Source organism: Schistocerca cancellata, chromosome 9 (genome assembly GCF_023864275.1).
Source record: "Schistocerca cancellata isolate TAMUIC-IGC-003103 chromosome 9, iqSchCanc2.1, whole genome shotgun sequence".
NCBI lineage: Eukaryota > Metazoa > Arthropoda > Insecta > Orthoptera > Acrididae > Schistocerca > Schistocerca cancellata.
The window spans coordinates 308,835,947-308,849,689 of record NC_064634.1 but is presented as its reverse complement, the minus strand read 5'-3'; the positions used below and the strand labels follow the sequence as shown (position 1 = coordinate 308,849,689).

The following is a 13,743-nucleotide window of genomic DNA, read 5'->3' as shown; positions in this document are numbered from 1 at the left end:
AGTTCATGACCAGTAAATTGTGGTCAGAGTGAAATGTTTACAATTTAAAACCTGGTGTCCCCAGTCCATATCCACCTACTGCATTTCCTTCTCTTCCTTTTCCTACAACGGAATACCAGTCCCCAGTGACTATTAAATTTTCGTCTCCCTTAACTATCTGAATAAGTTCTTCAATCTCTTCATCATCTGCGCAGCTAGTTGGCACATAAACTTGTACCATTGTGGTAGGCGTGGGCTTCGTGTCTCTCTTTGCTACAAAAATGCGCTCACTATGCTGTTCGTAGTAGCATATCCGCGTTCCTATTTTTTTATTCATTATTAAACCTACGCCGGCCGGGGTGGCCGAGCGGTTCCAGGCACTACAGTCTGGAACCGCGCGACCGCTACGGTCGCAAGTTCGAATCCTGCCTCGGGCATGGTTGTCTGTGATGTCCTTAGGTTAGTTAGGTTTAAGTAGTTCTACGTTCTAGGGGACTGATGACCTCAGAAGTTAAGTCCCATAGTGCTCAGAGCCATTTGAACCAATTAAACCTACTCCTGCATTACCCCTATTTGATTTTGTATTTATAACCCTGTGTTCACCTGATCAGAACTCTTGTTCCTCCTGCCACCAAACTTCACTAATTCCCACTATCTAACTTTAACCCATCCATTTCCCTTTTTAAATTTTCTAACCTACCTGCCCGATTAAGGGATCTGACATTCCACGCTCCGATCCGTAGAACGCCAGTTTTCTTTCTCCTGATAATGACGTCCTCTTGAGTAGTCCCCGCCCGGAGATCCGAATGGGGGACTATTTTACCTCCGGAATATTTTACCCAAGAGGAAGACATCATCATTTAACCATACAGTAAAGCAGCGTGGCCTCGGGAAAAATTACGGCTGTAGTTTCCCCTTGCTTTCAGCCGTTCGCAGTACCAGCTCAGCAGGGACGTTTTGGTTGATGTTACAAGGCCAGATCAGTCAATCATCCAGGCTGTTGCCCCTGGTCCAGAAACGAACTTGTCGAAATTTATAAGCAAAAATCATACTGAAATCTCTTGCCAGTGGAATACATTTGTCGACACTGTTGTTAGTAATATTTTAGGGTAGGCAACTTTCAGAGGTATTAGCACACACGAAAACAAGAGTAAAAGGCCAGTAAATTCGCTTCAAAATACGTACCTTAACAAGTATGAGCACTTGTTCAACTGCGCTGCTATGAAGCACGTCGTCTCTATTGAACAAGTGTTCGTAGCTCCTAACGTACTGTAAGTAAAATACTTACCTTAGGAGCTATGAACACTTGTTCACTTTTACTAAGCATTGTTGTCTTGTTTTGGTACACACAGTCGTATCAGATAGTTGCGTACTCTACAACCTTAGCAGCAACTGTACATGTTTTCCAGGTATGAGAACGGTTTTCGCTTATAACTTTCGACTTGTTCGTTTCCTTATCACAAATTGATACATATATGGTTTTATGCGTCTCTGGAAGTTTGTAACATTATCACGGAATCACCCTGTGTATACATACATATACAGCTGCCGGCGTCGTTGCACGACGTTTCCGGACGTGCGTTCCTATCCTCATTTTGTTCCTCAGGACATCTTCTACATCCCCTTGACGTTTGTCGGTGTAATTTTGAAACACGCTGTTTGGCAAAAGAAGAACACAAAAATCTGTTTCAGTATACAAGATAATCAAAGAGATTGGCAACGTAATGGTAAAGAAAAGTGAATAAACATACCTAGTAATATTTTCCTCCTGATTTCCGGTGAGACTCTGCGGCAGGATCGTCTGATCGTAAGGTCCAGCAGTAGTCAGGCAATATTTCAGTAATGCATTCACCTTGATGGCGCTTTTTGATTTCAGAAATCTCCTGGTGGAACCATTCTCCATGTTCGTGATTAACGACACCAAGGTTATCTGGGAAGCAGTCCCATGATTATTCAAGAAACATATGTTAAGTGACGTATCACATACCCCATGGTGGTGTGATCTCACTAGTTGTAGTATAATATCGCTCTAGTTTTCTGGTTTATGGTTACCTAAATAGTTCTTACAATACTTATGAAAGACAGCCATGTCACGTTTTTAGCATTACCCAACAAATCAAGGAAATATTCACCAGCCATTAATTCCTTTACTTAAGGTTCTACAAATATTCCCTCCTCAATTTTTGCTTCGCTGATCCTTGGGAACGTATCTCACAAATATCTCAATGCATGTGATGTTTTGTCCACGGCTGTTATAAAGTTTTCATATGATCCAATCTAATATGCGGAAGCTGACACACATTTTTCGGCTCAAAAGAAGAGCCTTCATTACATTCTGCTCTCCAGGTAGCAGCTCTTTCCGAGCAGGCCATTTTATTTATTTATTTATTTTTTGCTCGAATTTTGGCTGTACCTGTCTCTGCTGTCTCAAACGCAAATTTGTTCCCATTGTGGGGAAGTAATGCTTCCACACTACGTTCGCTATAATCTCTGAGCAAGCGCCGAATCACTTACACTGAAATCGTGTCCGACAGTTTCCACAACGCATTCGATGTCATTACAAAATATCATATCACTTTCCTTGGAAAAATATCCAGAAAAAAGAACATGCCGGTCACGATAAACATTCACTTCGTATCAGGAAGCAGAAGATTTCTTTCTTTTAATTGTGAAGCTAGAAGCTCAGGCTGTTGCTTTAACAATTTTAAAGCACGAATGAGATCACTGGAATCCCCCTGAGATAAAAATGAGGCTCGCTTGATTTACAGGTGGCGTGAAATGCTGGGACAGCGTGTGTGTCTCCTCTATCTTCTAGGTGCTCGCCTCTGCATTCGTCTTCATTCTCTGTAACAATCTCGGGAGGTACTAGTACCGGCAATTCTTCACTGCGACAGATAGGTCTTAAAGCAGAAGGTCAATTAGGACACTGCACAGTTTTCTTTGTTTTCGAGATGATTCCAACTACACTGGCGTCAGAAATTAAAGCAACAAACGGAAATTTTCCAACATTGCGTTTATTTAGCCACAAAACAATATAAACAGATTAGTAAAATAGAAACAATGTAAAGAATACAGAACGCAAACAATTGCAACATGCATAACTGTAGACAAAATATTCTTCGTTTTTTGCAACTCAACAAATTTGTACACACTTACCGACAACTGGTTAATGTGTTCAGTATAGGGTGTAATACAGGCCTGACATCGTTGGTGCATGCTGTGAATGATGTCATCAATCTCGTGCTAAGACAATAATGCCCATTCTTCCTGCAGAGCTGCTTGCAAGTCTTGGAGGGTCGTTGGTGGGTGCTGACGTGATGCAAGCCGTGTCCCTGGTGCATCCCAGACATGCTCAGTGGGAATGAAAACGGGAGAACGAGCAGGCCATGCAGTGCGTGCAGTATCTTCCATTTCCAAGAAAACATCAGCCTCCCGCCCTGTAGTAGGTCGAGCATACTCGTCCATCAGTACGAAGTCTGGGCCCACAGTATCTCGCAACAACCGCACGTAAGGTCCCAAGATCTCGTAACGATACCTGACACCAATTAAATCTTGCCGATTAACCCATACACTTTCATCAAGAGGCGTTCGTGTGGTCAACATAATCCCTGTCCACACCATTTGGGAAATCGCTCTCTTTCCACAAGGCTTCGGTGCCGAAATTGTGTTCCACATTCCCTCCAAATGTGAGTCCTTCGGCAATCACTCTCCAGACCAAATCGGGAACATTGGTTAACTGTTCTACCGTGCTTGTGGCATCTTGACGTTCACTCTAGACGTTCCTTCCTGTGAAGACGCATCAGAGGCACACGTACAGCAGGCCTCCTACAATAAAGGCCACTCTCCGGAAGCCTTCTGTACACCATTTGTCTCGATACAACACGTCCAGTGGATGCCGCGAGGTCAGAGTTGCCGTGCAGATCTAACGTGGTACCGTCGTACACGTACAGCCGGTCGTCTCTTTCAGATGTCATGCATGGTCGGTCCTGTCCTGGTCTTCGGGATACAGTTTCGGTCTCTATAAACTGTCGCCACATCTGAGGAACAACTTAACAATCCCTATTATACCATCGGGCCATATCAGGTTGTGAAACTTCCTGGCAGATTAAAACTGTGTGCCCGACCGCACACTCCGCTGCAGAGTGAAAATCTCATTCTGGAAACATCCCCCAGGCTGTGGCTAAGCCATGTCTCCGCTATATCCTTTCTTTCAGGAGTGCTAGTTCTGCAAGGTTCGCAGGAGAGCTTCTCTAAAGTTTGGAAGGTAGGAGACGAGATACTGGCAGAAGTAAGGCTGTGAGTACAGGGCGTGAGTAGTACTTCGGTAGCTCGGTTGGTAGAGCACTTGCCCGCGAAAGGCAAAGGTCCCGAGTTCGAGTCTCGGTCGGGCACGCAGTTTTAATCTGCCAGGAAGTTTCATATCAGCGCACACTCCGCTGCAGAGTGAAAATCTCATTCTGGAAACATATCAGGTTGTGTCTGTCCTGCTTCCATTCTGTCTATGGTCCTTCACCGCAGAGTCTCTTAAGCGTCTTCTACGTGCCATACTGCTCCGTTAGTGTCTGTGTGCACAGCGGATTTGGATGCTGGGACTACGTTTGGATTACTCCGTTTGATAGGTACCCTGATGTCATCGTTGGAGTGGTTGTCCGTTAACCGGAATGGCATGTTCCCTGCAGAACACAATCGTGCGGGCATCTGTTGACAGTCTGTATGATTATATCGTGAATTAGATACAGGACGAGGAAGTAGCGGTTTGTTGCTTTAATTTCAGACAGTAGTGTAATTTTGTCACACAGAAATATTACTCTGTTATGTGATCCGTTAGTTCCCTCCACATTACAGCAAAGGACATATGACGTGATCGTTTTAACCAGCCTGTCACGACTAACACATGACAAACAGCGTATGTGTGGGTCCATTTTTTGTCTTGGTCGCATTTTGCTTTTCTTTCTTTTTCATTTTTTTACAAGAGGATTAAGTTTTCTAGTTTGCGACTTCAAAGTGAACTCACCACAGATATAACAAAAATAATTTAGGTTACTTATAGAATTATACAAGTATGAGGCATTTCTTCTTCTGGATTCGCGCAAAACGCAAACTTTCGCGAACCTACAGCAACTCTCTTCAGAAGGTTAGAGCTCTCGCACTGCCGAGACCGATGAACAGTCACAGCGCGATGCGATGCGACGCGAGCGTGGATCACTAGCCTCCTCCGAATCCTGGCGGACAGTGTCAGAAATGAGGATCGTATATGGGATTCCTTGTACACATTTCGATGGTTTACCGACAGTTACATCCTCAAAAAATAAATAAAAATAAATTAACGAAACGATACCAAAACATGGAATTCCTTGTATATACGAGGGTGAGTCAAATGAAAACCTTAAATATTTTTTAAAATGTTATTTATTGTGCAGAAGTGGTACAAAGCTATATGACTTTTCAACATAATCTGCCCCACTCTCAATGCAAATCCTCCACCGCTTACAAAGTGCATAAATTCCTTTAGAAAAAAATTCTTTTGGTAGTTCGCTCAAGCACTCATGCACCGCGTGGCATAGCTCTTCATCAGAACGGAACTTCTTTCCTCCCATTGCGTCTTTGAATGGTCGAAACATACATAAATCACTTGGGGCAAGGTCTGGTGAGTATGGTGCATTAGGAGGACACTCAAAATGCAGGTCTGTAATTGTTGCAACTGTTGTACGGAAAGTGTGGGGCCTTGCATTGCCATGTTGCAAAAGGACACCTGCTGATAGCAAGCCACGTCGCTTTGATTTGATTGCAGGCCGCAGATGATTTTTTAGGAGATCTGTGTATGATGCACTGGTGAGAGTGGTCCCTCTAGGCATGTAATGTTCCAAAATGAAGCCTCTTTTGCCCCAAAAAAGAGTCAGCGTAACCTTCCCTGCTGATGGTTCTGTTCGAAACGTGTTTGGTTTTGGTGATGAGGAATGGCGCCATTCCTTCCTCGCTCTCTTCGTTTCCCGTTGGTGGAAGTGAACCCAGGTTTCGTCCCCGTCAAGGAAGCCATCACCTTCTCGTTCAAAGCACCGAAGTTCTTCACAAGCATCGACACGTCGTTCTCTCATTTCAGGAGTCAGCTGCCGTGGCACCCATCTTGCAGACACCTTGTGAAACTGGAGCTCATCATGCACAATGTGCTGACCCACGAGTAATCTGTAAACATGCTGCAATGCCATTCAGTGTCACTCGGCGGTTTTCCTTCACTATGGCTTCAACTGCTGCAATGTTCTGTGGAGTCACAAGTTGTGCCTGACCTGGACGGGGAGCATCTTCCACTGAAGTCACACCATGTGCGAACTTCCTACTCCATTCGTAGACTTGCTGCTGTGACAAACATGCATCACCGTACTGAACCTTCATTCGTCGATGAATTTCGATAGGTTTCACACCTTCACTACGTAAAAACCGAATAACAGTACGCTGTTCTTCCCTGGTGCAAGTCGCAAGTAGGGCGGCCATCTTTGTACTGATACTGCGACGGTATGTGTGCATCTGCACTATGCTGCCACCTACAGGCCATTCTGTACGCTGTTTGTAGCACACTTACCAACTGAAAAGAAAACGGCGCGAAATTTCGATTTGTTATTATAAATTTAAGGTTTTCGTTTGACTCACCCTCGTATTTCTATTGTTTACCAACAATTTCATGCGCAAAAAATAAATAAAAGCAAATTAATTAAGCAATACTACAGTAACCACTGTGCAGCACTTTTATTACACTCCTGGAAATTGAAATAAGAACACCGTGAATTCATTGTCCCAGGAAGGGGAAACTTTATTGACACATTCCTGGGGTCAGATACATCACATGATCTCACTGACAGAACCACAGGCACATAGACACAGGCAACAGAGCATGCACAATGTCGGCACTAGTACAGTGTATATCCACCTTTCGCAGCAATGCAGGCTGCTATTCTCCCATGGAGACGATCGTAGAGATGCTGGATGTAGTCCTGTGGAACGGCTTGCCATGCCATTTCCACCTGGCGCCTCAGTTGGACCAGCGTTCGTGCTGGACGTGCAGACCGGGTGAGACGACGCTTCATCCAGTCCCAAACATGCTCAATGGGGGACAGATCCGGAGATCTTGCTGGCCAGGGTAGTTGACTTACACCTTCTAGAGCACGTTGGGTGGCACGGGATACATGCGGACGTGCATTGTCCTGTTGGAACAGCAAGTTCCCTTGCCGGTCTAGGAATGGTAGAACGATGGGTTCGATGACGGTTTGGATGTACCGTGCACTATTCAGTGTCCCCTCGACGATCACCAGTGGTGTACGGCCAGCGTAGGAGATCGCTCCCCACACCATGATGCCGGGTGTTGGCCCTGTGTGCCTCGGTCGTATGCAGTCCTGATTGTGGCGCTCACCTGCACGGCGCCAAACACGCATACGACCATCATTGGCACCAAGGCAGAAGCGACTCTCATCGCTGAAGACGATACGTCTCCATTCGTCCCTCCATTCACGCCTGTCGCGACACCACTGGAGGCGGGCTGCAGGATGTTGGGGCGTGAGCGGAAGACGGCCTAACGGTGTGCGGGACCGTAGCCCAGCTTCATGGAGACGGTTGCGAATGGTCCTCGCCGATACCCCAGGAGCAACAGTGTCCCTAATTTGCTGGGAAGTGGCGGTGCGGTCCCCTACGGCACTGCGTAGGATCCTACGGTCTTGGCGTGCATCCGTGCGTCGCTGCGGTCCGGTCCCAGGTCGACGGGCACGTGCACCTTCCGCCGACCACTGGCGACAACATCGATGTACTGTGGAGACCTCACGCCCCACGTGTTGAGCAATTCGGCGGTACGTCCACCCGGCCTCCCGCATGCCCACTATACGCCCTCGCTCAAAGTCCGTCAACTGCACATACGGTTCACGTCCACGCTGTCGCGGCATGCTACCAGTGTTAAAGACTGCGATGGAGCTCCGTATGCCACGGCAAACTGGCTGACACTGACGGCGGCGGTGCACAAATGCTGCGCAGCTAGCGCCATTCGACGGCCAACTCAGCGGTTCCTGGTGTGTCCGCTGTGCCGTGCGTGTGATAATTGCTTGTACAGCCCTCTCGCAGTGTCCGCAGCAAGTATGGTGGGTCTGACACACCGGTGTCAATGTGTTCTTTTTTCCATTTCCAGGAGTGTATATACAGAAGGTACCGCATCACGAAAACAGAACCTGATAAGCAAAGCAGTTTCAGTTTTCGAATGCAATAACCACAACACGTGAGGGCGCAGTGGCGCAGTTTGCTGAGGTGAGTGGTCTCGGTGTTGCAGCGACGTGTGCGCAGACGGCCGCGGCCCCGTGTGGAAGGTGTGGCGGCGGCGGCGCTACGTGGTGGCGCTGCTCGCCTTCCTCGGCTTCTTCAACGTGTACGCGCTGCGCGTCAACCTCAGCGTCGCCATCGTCGCCATGACCGCCTACCGCAACGTCACGCTCGACAACGGCACCGTCACCCAGGTAACGTGCACTCCTCTGCTCTCCTGTCCACCTACTCTAAAGCTGGTCATTAAAACTGCGATACCCTTAAGACGCAAAAAAAATAAAAATGCTACACGGAATCGGCATGCGTGAGTTCTGAGTGTGCAACTCCGCGCCGCTTCTCAAATTCGGTACGAGTCCAACTACTTACGTTCTGTCCACAAGGAAAGACTACACAGGCGGTTTTTTGTTGAGAAATTGAACATGAAGTTGGTTTTTTGTGAGGAGGTCGCGTAATACCTCATTTAGGAAGGAGAAACGACTATCGAAAGTCAACAGTGAAAGGACTGTGACCTATTGTTTCGCAGTATTCTTCGTCGCGTTGTTCTCTATCCTACGATAGTCGTGGGATGGATGGGTTCACTGGTTACAGGAGGCCCATTCTCAACGCCATGCAGGGTATCAACAGTCCCACACGACTAGCGCCCGACAGGAACGACATATCGTTCTCTCGGATGTGCAGGATCATACACACCCATCATGTACCTCGAGTCAGGAAATGGCGTTTGCGAAAAGTGACATTCCGTAGAAGGAAAAACTTATTGTAAACTTTCTTTCACTACACATTGTTGCATCCTATCGCTCAATGACAGTCATTTTCGGTCTGCACTGGCTGTCTTTAGATACTGCAACAGGAAAATACAAAAACCCAAGTTAATGTCTTAAACCGTGCAACATAATTAAATGGTTCAAATGGCTCTGAGCACTATGGGACTCAACTGCTGTGGTCATCAGTCCCCTAGAACTTAGAACTACTTAAACCTAACTAACCTAAGGACATCACACACCCATGCCCGAGGCAGGATTCGAAACTGCGACCGTAGCAGCAGCGCGCCTCCGGACTGGAGTGCCTAGAACCGCATGGCCACCGCGGCCGGCACAACATAATTACCAGCTCTATTTGTGAGTTAAGTAAAGTTCGATTAAAGTACATGTGGCCTTCACCGGCGTCTCACAATTGGCAATGGAAACGCACGTCTCCGACAGACGCCGATGATAGTTGGGTGTGGAGCTGGCGCATTTAATGATGCGCGCCCGCCGATCCACGCATTCAGTGGCTCCGACTACGACCGCCCTCTGCCGCCGCGATATAGGGTGGCTGCCGGCAGCGACGCGACACAGGCACGGTCTTCAGTCTTAGACAGCCTTGATAGTTCGCTCATGCGTTAGTGGCGGGAGCTTCACACTGCACGACACTTCAGTTTGATTCTTGCCATAGCTGGGCTACACCGCGCGGGGTAGCTGTGCGCGGTCTAGGGCGTCTTGTCACGGTTCGTGCAGCCCCCCCCCCCCCCCCCCCCGGTCGGAGGTTCGAGTCCTCACTCGGGCGTGGGTTTGTGCCGTCCTTAGGGTAAGTTACTTTAATTTAGAATAAGTAGTGCGTAAGCCTAGAGACCGATGACCTCAGCAGTTTGGTGCCATAGTCCTTACCACAAATTAATTACAGCTGGGCTTCATTGCTGTTTGTTCTTTCGTTTAGTTTATTCACAACAGTTGGAGAAACAAAAAATAAGAAACATTTATATTCACTATATTTACGTGTTTGCTAATCTTTTCTGCACCTGTCCAGCCTCCCTGCGTCGACGGCTCCTGCACTGCGCTGTAGCCCACCTCTCATTACTGTCGTTCACGAAGTACTACACAACACTGTGAACAAAGCGTTCATTACGCTCGTTCTCAAGCTGTATTTAATAACTAATGTAGGGGAATTATACATGGTGACTCACTAACTATTGCCACCTAGAATAACTCCGAAAGTATGACAGTGGCTGAAAAGTTTGTGAGACAAAAGTTGCACGGGACAACGCTGGCCACAATATGACGTTGGTTTTTTGTTACTAGGTGGGGTCCCTTCAGAGATTGAAGGGCAACTTTGTTTTTTAAAATGGGATACTATAGTTTGGTACTGAATTATGTGTAACAGTAAGGTGTTTGAAGGTCAAAAAGGTGGCACGAACGAACATTTACAGAACGTGTTCTAAGTCATGACCATTGGTATCAATGCAGTGCTGGCTTCTTCTTATAATGGATTGAGTGGTATTCCTTATCACTTTGGCACTTATCGAACCACTTTCTCCGACGATTACGAGGGTCACTCCAAAAGAAATGCACACTATTTTTGTAAAAATACAATTTTCATTCTGTATCTGTGGAAGTTTCACAGTGTGTAGATACATCGTTCCCGCTTGTTTTCAAACTTAGTTCAACCTGTTACCGTGAGTGGCGCCGTCACAGCATGTCTTCAGGATGACTGCTACACTTGACGTTCGTCAGAAGCAACGTGCTGTCGTAGAATTCCTGTGCTGTGAAAACGAGGCAGCGGGAAACATCCACAAGCGGTTGAAAAAGGTGGATGGAGATGCTGCTGTCGATCCCAGTACAGTTAGTCGGTGGGCAAGCAGGTTACGTGATGAAAGCGGGCACGGCAATATTGAGGATTGACCTCGCAGCGGCAGGCCTCGTACTGCACACACTCCAGACAATGTGCAGAGAGTTAACGAATTGGTGACTGCTGACAGACGCATCACAGTGAACCAATTGTCACGCTACGTTGGGATAGGGGAAGGAAGTGTTTGCAGAATACTGAAAGTGTTGGCGTTAAAAAAAATATTGTGCATTTCTTTTGGAGTGACCCTCGTATATCTCGGATATCGTGCAAATAGTAAATATTCGCCGAATGCGGCGTATCCATGAACGTGCCATTGACATGTAAACACCATTCGTCGGTTTCGCTGTACAACACTAATAGGAACGGTAAGACTAGAATCAAGCGAATGTGAATGATTTATTACTTCGAAGAACAAGTCGATATGCTTCTCATTTACGGAGAATGCTAACAAAATTCAGTGGTAGCTAGAGACTTATACGCTGAAAGATATCCTCAGCGTACTCATCGTACATTTAAACATGTTATTTATTTTATTTATTTACACGTCAAGTACCGTGGACCACATTGAGGAGCAAATCTCCAAGGTCATGGAACGTGTCAGTACATGAAATTACAACACAAAAGCAATAACAGATTAAAAAATGTATATGAACCCGAAAGCAGTCAATCCATAAGTTTTAGTAAACGCAACAACACAACAAGAATCAGCTTAATTTTTCAAGGAACTCCTCGACAGAATAGAAGGAGTGACCCCTGAGGAATCTCTTCAGTTTCAATTTGAAAGCGCCTGAATTACTGCTAAAATTTTTGAATTCGAGTGGTAGCTTACTGAAAATGGATGCAGCAGTATACTGCACACCTTTCTGAAGAAGAGTTAAGGAAGTCCGACCCAAATGCACGTTTGATTTCTGCCGAGTATTAACTGAGTGAAAGCTGCTTATTCTTGCGAATAAGGTAATATTGTTAACAAGAAATGACAGTAAGCAATATATATATATATATATATATATATATATATATATATATATATATATATATATATATATATTGAGAGACCAATGTCAAAATACCCAGACTCGTGAACAGGGGTCGACAAGAAGTTCATGAACTTACACCACTTATTGCCCGAACCACCCTTTTTTGAGCCAAAAATATCCTTTTAGAATGGGAAGAGTTACCCTAAAATATAATACCATACGACATAAGCGAATTAAAATAAGAAAAGTAGACTAATTTTCGTGTCGAACGATCACTCACTTCACATATCGTTCGAACAGTAAAAATGGCAGTATTAAGTCTTTGAACAAGATCCTGAACGTGGGCTTTCCACAACAGTTTATTATCTATCTGAACACCTAGAAATCTGAACTGTTCAGTTTCACTAATCATATGCCCATTCTGTGAAATTAAAACGTCAGATTTTGTGGAATTGTGTTTTAGAAACTATAAAAACCTAGTCTCACTGTGATTTAGCGTTAGTTTATTTTCTACAGGCCGTGAACTTAGGTCTTGAACGGCACTATTTGAAACCGAGCCAATGTTGCACACAACATTCCTTACTACCACGCTAGTGTCATAGCTAACACTTGGTTCAAGAATCATAAAAGGTTGTACACATAGAAGAAGCCTGGAGATACTGAAAGGTTTCAGACAGATTATGTAATGGTAAGACAGAGATTTAGGAACCAGGTTTTGAACTGTAAGACATTTCTAGGAGCAAATGTGGACTCTGATCTCAATCTGTTGGTTATGAACTGTAGATTAAAACTGAAGAAACTGCAAAAAGGTGAGAATCTGAGGAGATGGGACCTGGATAAACTGAAAGAACCAGAGGTTGTACAGAGTTTCAGGGAGAGTATGAGGGAGCGATTGACAAGAATGGGGAAAAGAAATATAGTAGAAGAAGAATGGGTAGCTTTGAGAGATGAAATAGTGAAGGCAGCAGAAGATCAAGTAGGTAAAAAGACGAGGTCTAATAGAAATCATTGGGTAACAGAAGAGATACTAAATTTAATTGATGAAAGGAGAAAATACAAAAATGCAGTAAATGAAGCAGGCAAAAAGGAATACAAACGTCTCAAAAATGAGATCGACAGGAAGCGCAAAATGGCTAAGCAGGATGGTTAGAGGATAAATGTAAGGATGTAGAGGCGTATATCACCAAGGGTAAGATAGATAATGCCTACAGGAAAATTAAAGAGACCTCTGGAGAAAAGAAAACCACTTGCATGAATATCAAGAGATCAGATGGAAACCCAGTTCTAAGCAATGAAGGGAAAGCAGAAAGGTGGAAGGAGTATATAGAGGGTCTATACAAGGGCGATGTTCTTGAGGACAATATTATGGAAACGGAAGAGGATGTAGATGAAGATGGAATTGGAGATATGATACTGCATGAAGAGTTTGACAGAGCACTGAAAGCCTAAGTCGAAACAAGGCCTCGGGAGTAGACAACATTCCATTAAAACATCTGATAGCCTTGGGAGAGCCAGCCGTGTCAAAACTCTACCATCTGGTGAGCAAGATGTATGAGACAGACGAAATACTTCAAGAAGAATATAATAATTCCAATCCCAAAGAAAGCAGGTGTTGACAGATGTGAAAATTATCGAACTATCAGTTTAATAAGCCACGGCTGCAAAATACTAACACAAATTCTTTACAGACGAATGGAAAAACTGGTAGAAATGTTGGAACACGTAAGGCAATACTGACCCTACGACTAGAAAATAGATTAAGCAAAGGCAAACCTACGTTTCTAGCATTTGTAGACTTAGAGAAAGCTTTTGACAATGTTGACTGGAATACTCTCTCTCAAATTCTGAACGTGGCAGGAGTAAAATACAATGAGCGAAAAGCTGTTTACAA

General features: G+C 45.1%; 1 protein-coding gene across 1 annotated transcript in view; it reads left to right on the top strand.

The window, feature by feature from the left end:
- LOC126100293 (vesicular glutamate transporter 2-like) overlaps positions 1-13,743 on the top strand; it is a 266,906-nt gene that overhangs the window by 179,760 nt on the left and 73,403 nt on the right. The window contains exon 3 of the mRNA XM_049910900.1: positions 8,282-8,465. Coding sequence (XP_049766857.1) covers positions 8,282-8,465 — 184 coding nt within the window. The remainder of the gene's footprint in view (positions 1-8,281; positions 8,466-13,743) is intronic.